Here is a 19,607-nt window from a genome sequence, read left to right as displayed (position 1 = left end):
GACTCACTCTAACGCACGCATCAGACGGTGTTTCAATCGTGCGTCAGTATTTGTTTGCCTATCGTCGGAAGAGTTACGCCGAAGTGCAGAATATTCTGCGCTTCTCAATTATTTTTCGACTTAACAAATATATTTAATATTTTTACTTCGCTAATTTTAATATAAACTAACTTTTGTTTGAATAATATTTATGGCGATGGTCGAAAGATATAATGAATCCGATGAATCGAATCTCAAATTTGAAGGTATAGAATTTCTCTCGGATAACGAAGACGTGATTGAAATGTATGAATCGGAATCAGATGAAGTTTATTGTAATTATTGTAATAATTTACAATGTACTCTTTTCAGATTTACATTGTAAATTATTATTTGAACATATTTTTTCTAAATCAACCGCATAAAACCGGTACTACGTAAATCGAAAGATAAATGTAATATAAATGAAGTATGGTAAGTTATGGTGGATTGTTACTATAAGCTTGAGTAGATTTCTGAGTAAAAAATGTGTAATGGTATTAAAACTTTAATGAAAGTAAAGTTACAAAAAAGTGAATAAAGCAAATAAAACTTTAAAAAAATATTTGCTATCGGAGCCATTTAAATGTTATAAAGGAATCTTTAAGAATTTTATTCCTTTTGGTGTAGGTTAGGTAGGTATTTTACAAAAATTATATCGAAATAGATCCTTACAAAATTCTTCTGTATTATTAAATATTAAAAAAATAGCCCCCGATAACATCGAAGTAATTTTTTTATAAATTTATGTTATATTAAAATAAAAAAACATAGGCAATTTACATGGAAATACGAAAAATAATTATAAAAAGTAGGGAAAATTTCCCTTACGGGAAAATAGTCGAAGATGTTGGGAAATTAGTGCTCGTGCGAGAAACGTCAGTAGCGATGTGATCCCACGCGGGAAGTCAAACTGTTTCGAGATGCAGTCGTGGGCGAAGGTGTCACTGTTGTTGTGTACTTTCGGATTTCTGCGCGAGATTCGCCCCTCTGAACCGTTCGTCAGCGAATTTTTGCTCGGAGAATGGAGAAATATCACGCAAGAGGCTCTCTATCAGGACGTGTATCCTGTGGGAACATACTCTTACCTATCACTGCTGGTAGTGGTCTTCCTCGTGACCGATTATCTCAAATACAAACCGTTGATAATAGCATCAGGTTAATATTTCATGTTTTGATTCAATAATTATCATTCATAAAAAATACAATCAATATTAACTACATAATTTACAAATAATTAAAAAAATTATGTATGATATTTCACCATTTATTACATTATTTACAATTAATATCTGAGGATGCAAAATATATTATTAAATAATTTAATTATTTTTTATTTATGTTCTTTAAAACATTTAATTAATTTACGATATACAATCTTAAATATTTCAGTTTATAAATTTTATTGGTGTATTAATTTATAAAAAAATAATTACTATTTAATAAATCTACTTAATTATACTTAAATAGAAAATAATCTAATTTATGCGTTTATACACTTTTTAAGCAAAGTATATTGCTCCGTTTAACAACTATGTTTTTCTAGATCTTATTTAACATTAGTATATGAAGGTCAATTGGTATTTATAGTCTCCAATGTAAGAAGCATCTATTGACTTGCATTTTTTTCTTCTTTGTTTTTGTTATAATGACTTTTTTTATCTCACATATTTTTTTTAATAATAGATATAGCTTTATTATTACTAAAATTAAATAATAATTATACCAATACAAGTCAAAACTTCTGCCCAATTATTTTTATTAATTCAAAAGTTATCTCAATTTTTCTTTTAACTTTGATTGCGCAAAACTGCCCAATGAATTGAAGCAGAAGGCGGAAAAACGACCCATTGATTGAAGGTGATTAATGATTAGTTAAAATTTATTGAAAGTGATTAATGATTCTCTGTAACTTTAAGATAAATGGACAGTACAACTTCGATTATTTTTATTATTATATATTTATTTATATAATAATTATATGAAAATGTATTTTATAGTCTATTTTTACGAAGAAATTTTATAATGCATAATGTCTAATGACACATATTATCGTTCTCAGTTAAAATATCAATACTTAATTAAAACTATGGGTGGCTTAATTAAATTATTTAATCTTTCGAATAATACTATGAATTTAAGTATAAATATAATGAAAAAATTATAGTTTTGATACTGTTACTATAACTAACCATTTAATTTGAAAGTTATTCTTAAAAAAATTACCCATTTAATTTACTGCCTTAATTAAATAACATCTGTTAACAATAATTAAGACTGTCTATTGATATAAACAATGTAATCTAGATTTTTTTATGACCGATATGTTACATATGGATTACTGTGTGTAACATATTCATATGTATGTATAATATATTACATATGTTACATATTCATATGTATAATATATCACTTTCTGATATTCATTAAAGTAATTATAATCTTTATAACATTATCAGATTTGTAGAATCTAAAATGCTATCAATGATATTGTTATTTATATAGTAATCTAACAATAAAATATCTGAAAGATATGTTCGGAAATTCCTGGCGTCCTTCGGTTAAATAAGATTGCCAATTTAATTAAATTTTTAATTAAAAATAAAATAATTATTATTAAATTAAGACTATTAGTAAAGTCAGTTGACAATTTTAATGGTCGGTGAGTTTCTGATAAATCTTGAGATAAGACAGTACTATAGATTGTTATCAGAAAAAAATATTTATTTTATTTACAATTGAAATGATTCAAGATTAACAATGAACTGTTTAGATTGTCAGTGCAATAAAGAGCAATTGACTAGAGAAAACATCTAACGAATTAAATTCTCGTCTCGTTTACATTGTGATTTAATTTAGTACAATCTTTTTTAAATTGTTTTTATGTTTTTTTTATTGTAATTGACTGCATTATGTTTATTTTTACAGGCTTAAGCGGCATCGTGATTTATTCTGTTTTGTTATGGACTAGTTCTTTGGAATGGCTCCAAGTCTCGCAATTTTTCTACGGATTTTACATGGCAACAGAAGTTGCATATTATACTTACATGTTTGCAAAGGTACATCAATTATTACTGCAATATAATACTTTAAAAATAGATTAAATTTTCTTGAAGTATATTTCGATTACCTGTAATTGTTGTATTTATTTACATAATTTTTTGATATCTGGTCAATTACTTGGATTTTGTAAATATACTTCACGGTATTGTTATATTTGTTTTTGATGTGGTTTAGAATGGCTTTATAATAATAGTTCCATTTGTTAACTAATATATTTTTATAGGTAGAGGAGGATAAATATGACAAAGTAGCATCATATACAAGATCGGCAGCCTTGTTGGGTAGATTTGTTTCCGGTGTTTCTTCACAGTTACTTGTATCATTTTATGTACTTAATTTGAGAGACTTAAACTATATAACGTTATCAAGTATGTTTGATTGAAATATGAATCGATTAGCATATGTTGTTACTAATTGTTTTTTTTAATAATAGGTCAAATATTAGCAACTTTATGGGCAGTATTCTTACCTAGTGTTGATAGGAGCGTTTATTTTCACCGAGAGTTATCTAAACCAATAGTATCTAGTATCGCAGGAAGCACTACTACAACTAATGAAGTTGATGCATCGGTACTCGTCATTAAATATTTTTATTTATATTTATATGTATATATTACAATGTATTTTTTTGTATAGAATTATGGATTGAGATTGTTATGGGAACATGTTAAGTCAGCGTATAGTCATAGTGATGTAGTAGCATGGTCTGCTTGGTACGCATTATCCAGTGCTGGCTTTTTTCAAGTACAAACTTACATGCAAATCCTTTGGAAGGAAATTGAACCAAATCAAGAGGTACTTATTTAAATTTAATAAGGCTTGTAATATAATTAGTTGTCTATGGTATGTTATACAAAATATTTAACTATATATTTAGTCATAAGTGCAATATATGCTAAGAGTTTTGTGTTTTTTTTAATAAGCAAGTATTAAAAAATATCAAAATTGTTACAAGCTCTTGTCATAAATTACGAGGTGTAATAATTTAATTCACAAATTGGCCGTACTACATAATAACAATGTTTGATATTTATTTTAAGTAATCTCTATATGTTCGTACCATATCTACCTAGCCGATCAGATTATGTACAATTTTCTGATTCGGCTATTTGAAATTGCTAAGGTCACTGTGCCCTTAAATTACTTTGGTACATCTAATTCAATATTTTTTTCTAGAATTTATTGAATGGAATGATTGAAGCGGTTCTTACTGTGCTCGGAGCCGCCGGAGCCCTATTAGGGGGTGTGCAAAATTTTGAAAAAAAACAGAACCTTATGAACTTTTTGCCAGCGTTTGCTGCTGCACTCCAAGGCGCCGCAGTCCTAGCGGCGTCTTTTGCCAATGCATTGTGGATAAGTTACGTTGGATATATATGTTTAGGCATCATATTTCATTATATGATTACAATATCCAGGTAATATTTTATATAAATCAAACATATTCATATGTTTTATAATATCTAATTATTTGTTTTTAGTTTTCAAATTGCTAAAAAGTTGGTGTACAATAGCTGCTTCGGATTGATCTTTGGAATTAATACTTTAGTTGCGTTAGCTATACAATCGTTGCTGACGATGATTGCGATATCGCCTCACGGGCTGGAGCTCGATATTCGTGGACAGTATATGGCATATGCATTGTATTACGTAATCGTGAGCGTCTTAGCTTTAGTAGCATGGATAGTCTCGTATTGTGGATATAGACGTAAGTTAAAGGAAGTCAGAACTCAGTCTGTCGAGGCGCAGTATTAACAAACTTAGATCTCAATATAATCATTCAATTAGATGGAACAATAGTCTGATTTTTGTTATTATTCCACACTTTTCTACTTGTTGCTATAAATATTGACAGAAGCACAAAATGTGATATTAAAGTAGTGATTCAATAAAATATAGTTAGTATTTTTGTTCATATTGTAAATAATGTTGTTGTTATTAATGAATTTAGAAATATTTTTTATATTCTTTTGTATAAAAAATATTGTTAATAAATAGTTGAAAAAATGTACATCTTTTATTTATCAACCTAAATCAAAAAATAATATTATTAAACTAAACTATTATATTATACTGTGGTTAGGTTATTGCTACTGCAATATTCGTTGTACTGACTGATTTAAATAAGACATTATTTGAAATCTTGTTTCTTCTTGTGATAACTTAACTTAGGTGGAACTCAACGAAACCACTAAATTAAGAAAGTCTTAGAGGTGCACAGACAGTCTGCCTTCAAAATCCGGGGTTGGTTAGATTGATGCAAAAATGGGACTTACCCATTGGCATATCGAACCGCTTAAGGTTGAAGGTCAACAGCTTTAGATTTCCTGTATTAAGGTCAGCGATTTGATGTTGTTTGTATCTCGGTCATATCGTTATGGCTCTACGAAGTTCAGAAGGTCAGATTAAAGGTCAAGGGCAGGGTATCTATGGTACCAAATTCAAATTGCTTTGTGTTTACTCATTAAAACAGATTTTTTATTGTTGTCATCATGATCGATTTAAGTGATCTCGAGTCTTTAGGTAAAAACGATCATACATAACTATATTTTTAAATAAGTCAAAGATGAGGAAGACCGTTAGGATTTCATATTAAACAATTTTTAACTCAATTCAGTTTTTAATAAAATCCATGACCGTTTTTATACAAAACTAATAACAAGTAATATATAAATGATATAATTACGTATATTGATAAAATAATAAGAACACATAATATAATTACAAGCTTGATTTTGTAGGAATATACACGATGCCGTCATCTCTAAGTTTATTGATTTCTTTCTGTGAGTAGTTTAAGTTACGTAACATTTCTTCCGTATGTTCGCCATGGTCAGGTGGACATTTATGTCCTAAAGATACAGCAGGCGTTCTATCTAATCTGGGACTAGGTTCCGGAATCGGCAATTCATCGTGACTCTTTGTATAAGAATTTCTAGCTTTATTATGAGGATGTAGTGCCGCTTCATCCATTGATAACACAGGGGTGACACATGCATCTACATCTTTAAATATCTCGATCCACTCTTCTTGATTTTTTGTCAGGAAAACCTTACTTAATTTTTCTTTTTGCTCTTCAAAATTCATCATTTGTTCATCGTCCGATATGGGGAAATTGAGTGTCGAGAGAAGATTATAATAAAACTTTTGCTCTATAGCTCCCACCGCCATATATTTACAATCTTTCGTTTTATATGTATCGTAAAAATGTGCTCCGCTATCTAAAATATTCTCCCCTTGATCGTTACTCCAAAATGGTAGATTGCGAGATCTGAATAACCAACTTGAGATGTAAGCTGTGCCTTCGACCATGTTTGAATCGATGATTTGTCCTTTATTCGAAATCGTTCTTTCGAACAAAGCCATTACAATGCCCAAGGAACACATCAAACCGCCGCCAGCGAAATCAGCTGCGTAGTTAATTGGAGGAAACGGATTTGAATTTTTTCTTCGGAGGATCGATAACAATCCAGAGAGCGAAACATAGTTGATATCATGGCCGCCCATTTTATGGAACACCCCGTGTTGCCCGTAACCAGTTAAGCGTGCGTAAATGAGTTTTGGATTATCCGACATTAACACGCTCGGGCCTAATCCTAATTTTTCCATCACTCCCGGTCTAAACGGCTCGATTAGAACGTCAGATTGTTTGCACATATCTCTTAATATTTGAACCCCCCTTGGTTCTTTGAGATTTAGTACTACGTTTCGTTTACCGCTTCCCAAGATGTTCATTGTTAGAGGATCTGACTGAAATTTATTCGTATTTTATGACTACCCCACATAAAAAATATTCTATATTGTCATTTTAAAATATACCTCTATCTTATCAATTGTGGTGACCGATGCTCCAAATTCGGCCAATATCATCCCGCAAAACGGTCCAGGAGCTAGCCCGAGCATTTCTACAACTTTAACTCCTTTTAAAGCCATCTAATAAAATATTAACAATAATTAATGATTTTGGAATATATTATTTAATGTTCGAACATTTTTTTTAGCAATGCAATGTTTGTACCTTGAACTTTGTGTATAAACCTAAACGTCAAATTGAAATTTATACTCTGTGTTGCTAGTGGTGAAATTTTAATGATGATAAATTTATTTCTTATGTATTTATCTTAATTTAATTATATATTTATACTCAAAATATGTGCGATTGAAATTAATTGTATTTTTACATTTAAAAACTTTGCATACTTATATAATCACTCGGAGCAGAACCGAAATCCGAAAACTGTAAAAACTGATATTTATTCCGGAACGAAAACCGAAAGTGAATTTATTTTAAGGAATACATTAAGGTCATCATCAAAAAGTAAGAATTTGAAATTATAAATAACTTTTTATTTTTCTATCATGAAGACTTGACAAATTTTAATAAAGGCCTTTTCAAAAGGAAGCAAATTAAATAGGCAGAATTTAAATCAACTTTGGTCAGAATATAAATATAGTAGGATGATGTGAATTAAAAAATATTAGAGACTTACAAATATAATTGGTAAATAAATTACTTATTTTAGAAATATTTTATAAAATATCTCACTCGCACCAAAATGGTTGGACAGGTTAGTTACGAGCGAGCGATCGTCAGAGTATTGAGCACCTAAAACACCTTGATAATTGTAATGAACTGCCTACATGCGAATGACAGCTCGACCAGTTGTACCAAAAAATTCTTACCATTTAATATGTATTTTGACCAATAATTACAAATTCTGACCACAACGGTATTAAAATTCTGATCCCAAAATACGAGCCTTTTCAAATCAGTGTAGATGACATCTACCTGTTTGCCTATATCGAGATATTTCCTCACAAACAACAGATTCTCCGCTACTACATGAAAAATACTTGCCGATTTTCTTTCACAATGCCTTCATCTGCTGTAATGGACTTCGATGCGCCTAACCTAATCAAGAATAGTCTGCTATAGACCTCAAGACGTTTTGTAACTTTCTAGTCCACTCATACACTCGCTGGAATAACAGACATGCCTTATCATACTGAACTTTCATACGTTGTTAAATTTCAATGAGGTTTTAACAATTATATGTAACCATTCTACAAATTTAAATACAATAGAGCGTTGAACAGGAAACTTTAAGGTTTTTATATGATTTATCTTCTAATAATAAAAACAATATAATAGTAAACATTCAATATATATTTTCCAACACTTAAGTGCTTATATAATACAAAAGTTTATTTTTAATCCATATCACGGTAACATTGAACATAAATAATAATAACTAGTCGAAGGTAACAAAACGTACGTAATAATAATGTCGAAAAACATAAATATTTTTTCTTTTATCTTACCTAGTTTTCTATTTTTATTCCGCACAGAATATTTATTTAAAATTTTACGATTTTTCTTTCATTATTACATAACATCTAGCTTTATATTTTTAAAAGAAAGTCAAATCAATAAGAAGCACTTGAATAAATTAATTGTTCAATATTATGACAGTCAACTAACATAATGCCAAAAAACAATATTATTTATATAATATACAATAAATATACTAAGATAATATTGTGTGAAATAATTTTGTTTGACAGCACTTTATATCATTTTTATTTAAAAAAATGAAACAAACAATTGTAATATGACATTAACGTTACATAATAGAATACTTTTATTATACGCATATATTATTTTATACATACAAATATACATATCCCAGAAGCACTTCATCGACATACTTAGACTAGATTTTTGGGTATTTTAATAATTAATAAATAAAATATTTACACCAATAATTGACAAAAATATAATCATATAAACTAAAAAATAAATTAATGAGTATCAGCGTTCTTTAGATTATTTTTAATCGCACTATAATATATATTTTCAACTTAAATTTGCTTATTTTTTTAGTATCGAGCATTTTACTCCTCATTGAAGCTTAAAATATTCAAATCACCCGACACAAATTATAGTAACTCATATGATATTTAAAATATAACATCCACCACAAATTATGCATTTACTTCATGTTATAAAGCTATAAAAATATTATATTTAAGTGAGCAAATGATAATATTATAATACAAATATATGTATATATATAAAAGTGAAAATATGAGGAATGAGGTAAATAAATTAGCTAGAACCTAAAAAAGACTATCAAATAAGAATCCCTCTGCTATCTGATGTTAGTAAATGGAGCGTAATCGAATCTATAGCAAGCATAGGCACCAATCAATAAAGTGGTTGTTGCTAATATGGCTCTGTAGCGAGCAGGCACAATTTGCAGCAGAGGATTTTCGTTGATCTGGCGTTGTATTTGGTGAAATTTGACGAGCCAATAAGACCTCTCGCCGTTTCTTTTCGCCACCTGTCTCCTTTTCATTCGTTCTTCGTCCTCTTTGCGTTGACGTTTCCTATGAATTTTAAATGATTAATTTATTTATTCGACAAGATCAAATTATTAAAAATAAATGCTTACTCTTCATTTTCCCATTGAATGACTTTCTTTTCAATTACTTCAGGAGGAAAGTTTTCATATAAAACTAATGATGCGAAAAGTATCTCTTCAAATGGCAAATCATCTGGTAGCTAAAATAGTAATTATATATTATAGATATACTGTGTTTAAAAATATTAAAGTCTAACATACTCTAGATAAAAAGCAATGTAAAGTTGCCATATCACAGTCTAATTCCATCATGCCAGGTTTTCTATATAAAACTATACCAGCCGTTACGTATATAGGAAACATTGGAGGAGCGCATAAGAAATAATCGTAAAGCCTCACAACGTCTGAATAACGATTTAAACTATGACCGAACCACGTGAGGTACCACGGTAGAGCAAACATAGTACCAACGCCTGATCTATAAAAGAAAAAACATATTAATTACTTATGATACAAGCATATTTAGCAATTCAATATGTTACTGTTTTAGAAATGAAGCTATTTCACTATCACGGGATTGTATTATTGGATGAAGATAATTTAAACGATGTTGCGTCGGCTCCATTGTATCACTCATGAATGGTTCTAAAGGAGCTGTTTCTCCATGCGATAAACGACATAATAGTGGAAAAGATGATTTTTCGCCACATACTAACAAAAGCGTAATAGCAATATCGTGATAGCCCTGCAAGTTTTATTTAAAACATATTATCAATAATATTTACAGCATTATTAATGGAAGAAGACTGTCACAATTAAAAAATGAAACAATATGAGGTGGTCAATATTATCATGTTCAAATTCAAACTCATTAAAGCGTTGTGCCAGTCCATGTTACTAGCAATTTCATAACATTATTCTGAGCTAATTGTACCTCACTTATTGTCGTGAAAGCGTTGCTCTTTCTATCATAACAATCGTTGCAAATAATAAAGAAGGATAAAATTTCAAAGAGTGTATTATTTTTATACAAATTTTTAATTGTTTATTTTATCTTGTGACAGTCTTCTTCCATGATAATACAATACCTGATAGTATTTTAAGTGTGGATATTTAATAATGACTCTTAATATGAGTACTGTTAGTTGATCTTGAAGCTCTACTCTTTTGTCGTATGGGATTCCAGGAGGAAATCTTTTCAACGAGCGATCCACGTCTAGTTTCACTTGATTATATTCTTTGTGATCAATGAGAGATGCCAGAGAAGGCGCGTCTATTATTTCATCTTCTGTTACGCCGCCAAGTAGAGGCCAGATAGTTTTTCTGATGTTATCTATAAAATAAAATATATTTTAAATGATAACACCAAAATAATATAGATGAAGGCTTATATTAAAGCAAGAATTTACGCTAGATTAAGTTTAATATTCTCTTTGAAATTCACATTGTTCGACAATGATTAAAATATACGCAAACAGCAAGTAAAGAACAGATAAACTGCACTTTTCTATGGGAGACATATATGTATATCCATTGACCATAAGTCGATGACTAATATCTGAAAGATGTGGGTTCGAATCTCATATATATTTTTCAATTTCTATCACCTCTGGGAAAGCAAAATTAATAATTAATATATAATTATAATTCCAATTGATCATCACAGATTAGGATTTTCCTGGATTTTTTAAATGAATAATTAAAATATAATCGAGCTAGGTTGTACAATATTGCCATCTATTGGTAGCTGTAATAGTTAGGTAGCTGTAATAGTTTATAGTTAGCTGTAATAGTATAGGTAGCTGTAATAGTTTATAGTATATAGGCGATGACATTCTAAATTTGGATTAACTATTTATTGGCCAATTATATTTTAATATAATTATTTAAATAGATATGATGATGTTACGAGAAAAATATCAAATCGTCCAATAAATAGGCAATGAAAGCGTTGAGCCAAAGATACCAGAAGAATGCCAGGAGTCAATCAATATATTTACAGTTTTTAACTAACTGATATTTTACAAAGCAATTGTAAACAAACAGAAGACTACGATTATAACAAAATTAGCATACAACTATTGAATTGTAAGAGGAAAATTTAAACATCCACGCTGTGTAAAATTGTGAATATTGCATTTAAAAATAATTTTGCGATAAGCTTGATCAAAATTTTAGACAAAAATTTTATGATCAATACATTATAATCAATAAATTAGTGTTAAATGTATCATATGTTAATTATAAGATTACTATCTGCTACAATCCTTCAACATTACATATAGTAATCCGGTACGGTCAACAATAGGTTATCCAATTTGGCTGATACTGTATTCTTCAGATTAGAGATCACACAAATCATGTTTCTAATTATCATAGTTGAATACTTTTACTATCGTAAGAGCATTTTCTGAGCTTAAAAATAATAAACATAGGTCAAAGCTGAAATGGGATAATTAAATTTTAAAGAGCGATAAGATTAAGTGACGGTAATATGGACTAATAGATTAATAATTTAATCAAGTCTGATAACAAAAGTTGCATGATTCTTTTAATGATCTGCTTTTAATATATTTCTGCTTAAAACAAAATAATCAATTTGTACTAAAATTAAGCTATGAAAAATCCGCCTCTAGGACTATATTAATGATGGATGTACAATGTAACAATGATAATGGAAATAAAACATATCTTTATAGTACAATACCATTTACTAAGCCGCCCCTACTAATAGCAAATTCCCTCCATTGCGATACTCTGGTGACGGAGTTCTGCAAAGCTTCCTCCATCTTCTGCACCTTTTCGTCATACTCACATTCCACAAAATCTGAAGAAAAAAATATTATAAATAATACGCACTTTTTACAAGGTGAAAGTATGTGAGTCAACATTAATGCATATTTGGTAAAAGTGGGGCATTCTGGTTTATAAAAACATACAAAAAAGTTTATAAAATATCTTTACGGGTTTGAAACAATCAATATAGTTAAACTGCATGACGCTCATGTGAAAACAGATAACAATAATTAGTTGGTGGGAAAGTTGTGACATTGAAATTATTTATAACCGTCGTCAAATTTTAAGCACGAAGGTGTTGAAATTTCGTTTATGTTCGCTTTTTTATCGTTGTTTTCTTCGAACGGTGGGGCTCGAGGCTCTGCCTCTTGCGGAGACTCCATTTTAACACCGACAGGTGACAGTTGACAGCTTAGTGTTGCCAGCTGGCAAAATACGTGTTTACGTTCAGCGAAAAAAATAAACAATTAAAACTTCACAGTTAAAAAAAGTAGTTGTCTGTATAGGGCATTGAAATTTATAATTCTGGCGTGTTTTATTTTTTTAATTGGAAAAAATCATTTGTTGAAACAAATGGTTCATCCAATGGTCAACATTCGAAAATCTACTAGTTCGTTAGTTCCAATCGTGGAAGTTGTGAACAGGGCCGGCCCTAGGTTATTTGGCGCCCCAGGCAAAAACTAAATTTGCGCCCCCCCCCTATTAATACTTGATGAGCGCAAAAATATAATTCAAATTAAATAAATAATATATTTTATTTGACAACATGCTCTTTTTTACGATTGTGGGTATTTAAGAATTTATAATTTATTTTTTGTTGTGATTTTTTACGTGTGAAATAATTTAAAGAGTACACAGTAGTGTATAAAAACTAATATCAGATTATATTTCTTAACAATATTGTTTGATAATTTTAAGTGAATATTGCGCCTTTATTTGGTATCACGGCGCCCCACAAAATCTAGCGCCCAAGGCGATCGCCTGTACTGCCTGCCCCTCGGGCCGGCCCTGGTTGTGAAGAGGAAAACGGTGCCATCCAGTGGCGGATCATCATCAATAAGCGCGCGCTTGAAGCCTCGAGGTACTCTGAAAAAACTACAAGCAAAAATAATTATTTTTTATATATTTATAAGATTTTTTAACTAGTGAATATATATAGTTAGGATATTTGCATTTGTGATGAAGCTATCTGTGCATTTACATTAAAACTCCACTATCATCAATGACCCTACATAACAGTTTTCCTTTTATTTCAATACATAGTTCATTTACAATGCGGTTCAACTTAAATGCGATTTAAAAATACTTTATTTTCTAGATTTAATTACGTGACAATTTAAGAATAAACGAAAAAATCACAAAATAATTGCTAATTTTTATATATCTAAATATAGCTTCCAAAAAGCTTGACTCGCCCCTGGTGCAAATGCTCTCACCTGTCCCCCCTCCCCCCTCAAATGACGTTCCTGTTGAGCACGAAACTGTCAAAAATAATCCGCGAGTTTCTTTAGTATTCTATACGCTAACATGTGAGAGGATTTTTATTAAAAAATATTGGAATAAGTAAAACACAGATTTTATAATATATGTTATGCTATCGATGTATACCAAATAATATAATATATTATGTAAAGGGGCGAGGAGGGGGGTAAACTCAAATGTGTTAAAATATACCAAGGTACAGTAAATTTTATTTTCTATAGTATTCTTTACCAAGTTTTGCAAGCTAACATCTGCACTTTTTATTTCCACTTAATATAGCTGATTGTAAACACATAAATTATTTTATAGTTTTTTATTTATTTATTATTTTGTACATTTATATCTCCGTATACTTTCCATTGCATACTAATTCACATATTTTTTGCAGTTTTCTACGCATCTCTATTTTTTATGTATTAGATTCTAACTTATAAATACAAAAACTAATACACTTATATTCCAATAAGAAAATTATTATTTGGATGAAAATGTTCCGCTAATACGAATATCTCATTAAGGTGAATTTGTACCCCGTTCAAAGGTTAATATTCATCCACTCTTAACATATCTCAATATTATCCACTCTAACATATCTCAATAATTATGTTTATATATTTATTTTTGTATAGAATTCCAATTCCTTCGTTTTGTACCTTTTTAAATGTTTTTAAATATATAATATTGGCTATATAAAGGTGTTTTAAAATTAACGCAAGATTTGAATTTGCCGTCATTTGTGCAGTAAATGTTGGCAACCCTGAAAAAAAATTTGACAGTTGAGAGTTTAGGGTTAGTAAAAATGGAGCGTTACACGATACAACAACTGATTAACAATATCTCAAAATAATGAGAGTTTAGCGACCGCAATTCGAAAATTTAATACAAAATATAGTCGGAATAGTGTTAAGTTCGTCAACTGCGAAGAGATTAACTGAAAAATTCAGAGAGACTGGATCAGTTAGAGACGCTAAACACACTGCTCGTCCAAAAACAAGCCGTTCAAATGTCAATATCAAAGCAGTGCGTGAGTGTTGATGAAAATCCCAGAACATCAATTCGGCGTTGTGGACAAGAATTGCAAAATTCAAGAAGCTCTACAGCGTATACTCACAAAAGATCTGTGTCTCCATACTTACAAAATTCAATTAACACAACAACTGAAGCCAAATTACCATGCACAGCGAAGAGAGTTCGTTGAATGGATTATTGAACATCAACAAGTGGATGCTGATGAAGCACATTTTCACCTTGAAGGCTTCGTTAACACTTTATCTACCGCTCACGCCAATTGGCGTCCTGAGTGTGCCAAAAGTTAAACACCGCAGACGCCAATTGGCGTCCTGTGTATGTTTTCGTTTCCATGTCAAATTAAAAATATATGTTTAGTGTTTTATTTGCTTTTTTTTTAAGAGATGACTAAATAAATGTATGAATTTTCATTTTATTTTAATTTTTTTTTTTTTAATTATATTTAGACAAATGCGAAGGTTTTATAAATATATTTTATATTTCTTTCATCAGGCAGTTTCACTACCAGACAAACTTATGTATCTTTTGATGTGGTCCGAATATTTCAACAAATTTTTCTAGACATGTTATAAATGTAACAATGCATCAATTCCACAATTCAAGCCATTATTAAGTGGTTCTCAACATGTGGTTCGCCGGAAATAGAAATTAATTATTACATTTCCTTATTATTAGATTTTAAAATTGATTGATGATTTTAAAATTATAAAAGCAAGTAATCTAGGAATTTAAATAAATATAATTAAAATTAAGGTTACCAGCGGTTCTCAAACTTTTTCACATTTCTAAAAACTTTTATCCAGCACACTTTTTTTTCGGACGGTGTAAAAAAAGAAAAAATATGATATTTTATACACAAACATATAAATATGTATATTTAAAAATAATTTATTGGGTAAATGGGTTAATTTAGAAATAAAGTCAAATTACATAAAATTAAAAAATACGATGTACATATATAAAAAGTACAAGACACTAAAAAATTATCATATCATTAACCATTAGATAGTATTGGATTACTGAGAATCTCAAGATTGTCAGATTAGTAAGATTCTATTGTATTTTTTTCTATCCTGCTATAAGGAAATTCCAACATATTTTTTGTGAGTAAATATTATCTCCCTTCAGATAATACTGGCTTACTGGAAATACCGAATCTCAGTGACACATTATTTTAGAAAGTGGGAATTTTTTCGAGTAATTATTTTTGAATTATTAGCACGATACACATAAAAACTTATGGATAAGAATTAAGTTTAAGTTATACTATCGTGTGAAGTGCATCTGGTTTTCGTGTGCTCGAGTGAATATTCGAAAAATATTACGAACTGTTTATAAAACATAGTTTTTTAGTTAGATACGAGTGTAGAATCTACGTGAAAATAATTACAGTTTATGTTATTTAATATAGTGTTAAATATATATAGATATTCCAAGTGACAATGAAAATTATAGTGATAGTGATTCAGACTCCTCTGTTCATGAAAGAAATCGTCCACGTGCTATGATGCTCATGAGCAATGAGGAAGATGAACAAGAAAAATACTTAGAAGACACTTTACAAGACACAAAACTTTATTGAAGATGACTTGTTTCCCGTTATTGCAGAATAAACGAATAGACACAATAATGAACACATCAACAGATACAAACTGCAAATAAAATCTAAAAAATGGGTGGATGTAACGGTACCAGAATTAAAAAATTGGTTTGAGTTGATATTGCTAATGGGCCTGGTAAAAAAAGGCTCATTACACCTGTATTAGACAATAAATCCACTAATAGGAACCTTGATATTTACAAAAACCATGAGTAGAAATAGGTTTTATCAAATATTACGTTACCTGCGTTTGTCCAATAATGAAAATGTTCCTGATAATGTAGGATTACTGTTCAAAGTACAAAAAAGAATTGATTATTTCTCCGAAAGATTAAAAAAGATGTACAAACCAAGCCAAAACACATCTCTGGATGAGGGTATGATCCCATGGTGTGGAAGATTAAATTTTCACGTATACAACCCCAGTAAGCTCACAAAGTACGGTATAGTGATAAGAATGGTATGTGAATTAGTGTCAGGATACATATCAAAATTTTAAATATATATTAAGGACCTAGAATTTCGTTACAAGATTCAATATCACATCTAACATCAGACAATAAATACAAATGGCATCATCTTTATATGGACGATTATTATAAGTGCTGAAATAGCAAAAAAAAATATATATGAAAAAAAATAGCATCTGTGGTACCATAAGGAAGAATCGGGTTTTACCAGAATATCTAAAAAATGCAAAATTACGAATATTTGAAACCAAATATAAACGATATGGGGTAATATTGTTGCAATTGTGAAAAACAGTAAAAAATCGAGACACTTTAAACTTTCATTATATAACTAGTTATTGTGAAAAGTGATTTACACGTGAAAGACAATGTAAATTATGTGTGTATGTGCCTGGAAAATTTCACATTACGATAGAGTGAATTACAACGGTTAGTGAATATTTTATTGCAAATGAATTAAACATCAGTAAACTCGTATTAGTAAAAATGTCACAATACAAAAGAAAAGTTTGCTTGAAAAAAGTTTTTACAAATTTAAAAAAGTTTGAGAACCGCTGGTTAACTAAATTTAAATTATTTTTATTAAAATTTCTAGGTTATTCGTTTTTATAATTTTAAAATCAAGATAATCATTTTAAAAATCTAATAATAAGGAAAAGTAATAATTATTTTTTATTTCCGGCGAACCACATGTTGAGAACCATCTAATAATAACTTGAATTGATGCATTGATACATTTATAACATGTCTAGAAAAATTCAACGAAATATTCGGACCGTATCAAAAGATACATAAATTTAAATAAAAAAGGTAAAATTCGCGAAGTTTTGCGAAAAGGTGCCGGTATTTAGCGTAAGTCTGGTAGTGAAACTGCCGGTCGGTAAAGTGTTAATCGCCAAAATTGCCGTGTTTGAGGTTTGGAAAACCCACATTTGTTTGTTGAAAAAGTAATGCATCCACAACGTGTCACTGTTTAGTGCGGATTTTGGGCTGGAGGCATCATTGGACCATACTTTTTTGAAAATGAGGCTGGTCAAGCAGTGACTGTTACTGGTGCTCGATATCGCTACATGATAACATAGTTCTTTCTGCCGAAATTGAATGATATTGATGTGGCCAATATGTGGTTTAACAAGACGGTGCCACATACCATACAGCTCGTAAAACAATTCAATTACTGCATCAGACATTTCCTGGTCGCGTTAATTTTGGGACACCTTTATAAGACGGTTTTACAACAAGAGACAAAAATATATTTACCATTAAAAATTTAAATATTACCTTAATTAATATATGGGTAAAAATTACAATGCATACACCTAATTTAATTTTGTTCATTGTTCTTACCTAGATAACTTACATTTTTTATGCTTATCATAAATGTTCTTCTTCAAAACCTTCGATAATGTTCTTCATTTTGCGTTTCTATAAACAAGGGTCAGTTAAAAAGTTAAAAATATGTCGTATCAAAAAAATTATAGTTTTGAAAGAGTGGAAGATACGTCTTATCTAAAAAAATATAAAGACAACTGCCTATTTAAAAAATCACATATTATTATTTGGACTGGTTAACGCTAAAACCTTATCTAAAAGTACTAATGTATGCAGGCCCGGTTCACAACCGATTCACTCGTGTAGGGCCCCGCGCTAAAAAAAATAATAAAAACAGACGTCAATATTATTTTTATCATAAAATATGAAATTACAATTCATATAGCATATTTCATTCTCCCAAAAAACACGATAAATTTTTAAATTGTGTGAATTTGAACAGACTTGTGTATCTTTGTAAAATTCGTAAACCTAGACAGAGCCGCCCTCGCGTGCCACCAAAACTCCATCGTAATTTTTGCGGGATCCTTGGAACCCTATTTGCTAAATAAACAAGGGCCAGAACAACGCGAATGTGTCGTTTTTATGAATCATTCCTTAACGTTTGTATTTGTCGCAATAAATCAAGAAAATACACAAAAAAACCATTGCCCATTAAGACTCGCATGTTTGATCCTGTGTTTTCTTTTGACAGTCCATGTTTCAAAAATAATAGGCATCACTTCTTGAGTTAAAGAACGATATTCGTAGAGAAATAAAGCGATAGAGCCAGGTATTTTATATGAATGTACTACTAGTATTTGGGGAAATCATTTACAAAATTTTATTATAATAAAAATTATACTGAAAATTATTTAATTTTTAAATTAAAAAGTTACTTTTAGCTCAACTTGTATATCATTTTTATATTAACAATAATGCTATTTTATACCTTAATATTAAAATCTATCATATATCTAATTTACAATTATCCATTTTAATTGTTTCATCATTTTCAAATTTATAGTGGTTTTTTGTTCAATAAATTCACTATATATTTTATATTTTACAAAAATTACCAATATACCACTATCTATCATTTGAATATAATTGTAATATGAATATCGGATCTAATTTAAAACCTTGAGGCACTCCATATTTATGTTTTCATCCGGTTGTTGATCACCAAATGTAGAGCTGTCTAATTTTTATTGTACCCTGATTATTCTTTATTTTAAGTATACTTTATATTCAGAAACTTTTAATAGCATTCCAACAATTGATCCATTAAATATATAGTGGTGGAATGATTATTTACTACCCACCCTTAAACATTAAACCTTATTTTCAATAATACATTTATTGCTTAATTATATAAAAAATAACTATGATTTAATAGAATCTTACCATTACATCAACATATACCGATTTATATGTTGAATGGGCAAATAGCGAAATGAAATGGTGCATGGACGC

The 19,607-nt window shown here is 29.7% G+C and overlaps 3 protein-coding genes across 4 annotated transcripts; 1 reads left to right on the top strand and 2 right to left on the bottom strand.

Moving 5' to 3' along the window:
• The first annotated feature begins 870 nt into the window (after nucleotides 1–870).
• On the top strand, nucleotides 871–4,837 carry LOC148228525 (thiamine transporter 1-like). The gene is made up of 7 exons (XM_088199442.1): nucleotides 871–1,176; nucleotides 2,947–3,077; nucleotides 3,305–3,449; nucleotides 3,515–3,651; nucleotides 3,718–3,876; nucleotides 4,258–4,496; nucleotides 4,560–4,837. The coding sequence occupies exons 1-7, from the start codon at nucleotides 942–944 to the stop codon at nucleotides 4,831–4,833; spliced, it is 1,320 nt and encodes a 439-aa protein (XP_088055568.1). The 5' UTR covers nucleotides 871–941; the 3' UTR covers nucleotides 4,834–4,837.
• An 841-nt stretch (nucleotides 4,838–5,678) lies between these two features.
• On the bottom strand, nucleotides 5,679–7,175 carry Amacr (Alpha-methylacyl-CoA racemase). Of its 2 annotated transcripts, none has more exons than XM_088199997.1 (3): nucleotides 7,097–7,175; nucleotides 6,898–7,011; nucleotides 5,679–6,828 (listed from the first exon to the last, which is right to left on the bottom strand). In XM_088199997.1, the coding sequence occupies exons 2-3, from the start codon at nucleotides 7,009–7,011 to the stop codon at nucleotides 5,800–5,802; spliced, it is 1,143 nt and encodes a 380-aa protein (XP_088056123.1). In that variant the 5' UTR covers nucleotides 7,097–7,175; the 3' UTR covers nucleotides 5,679–5,799. The 2 variants fall into 2 exon arrangements, with proteins under 2 accessions (XP_088056123.1, XP_088056125.1); XM_088199999.1 differs by having other exon boundaries at nucleotides 5,679–6,824; nucleotides 7,097–7,149.
• Nucleotides 7,176–8,222: 1,047 nt separating this feature from the next.
• Nucleotides 8,223–12,676, bottom strand: LOC148228523 (TBC1 domain family member 20). The gene is made up of 7 exons (XM_088199499.1): nucleotides 12,511–12,676; nucleotides 12,151–12,270; nucleotides 10,532–10,776; nucleotides 9,986–10,188; nucleotides 9,705–9,921; nucleotides 9,534–9,643; nucleotides 8,223–9,468 (listed from the first exon to the last, which is right to left on the bottom strand). The coding sequence occupies exons 1-7, from the start codon at nucleotides 12,620–12,622 to the stop codon at nucleotides 9,231–9,233; spliced, it is 1,245 nt and encodes a 414-aa protein (XP_088055625.1). The 5' UTR covers nucleotides 12,623–12,676; the 3' UTR covers nucleotides 8,223–9,230.
• Between the last annotated feature and the right edge of the window lie 6,931 nt (nucleotides 12,677–19,607).

The sequence above is a fragment of the Plectrocnemia conspersa genome, unplaced genomic scaffold, assembly GCF_051122295.1.
Source record: "Plectrocnemia conspersa isolate PC_06_02 unplaced genomic scaffold, ASM5112229v1 ptg000012l, whole genome shotgun sequence".
In the NCBI taxonomy this organism is placed as follows: domain Eukaryota; kingdom Metazoa; phylum Arthropoda; class Insecta; order Trichoptera; family Polycentropodidae; genus Plectrocnemia; species Plectrocnemia conspersa.
The sequence above is the reverse complement of the archived record's forward strand: the minus strand, read 5'-3'. Positions and strand labels throughout refer to the sequence as shown.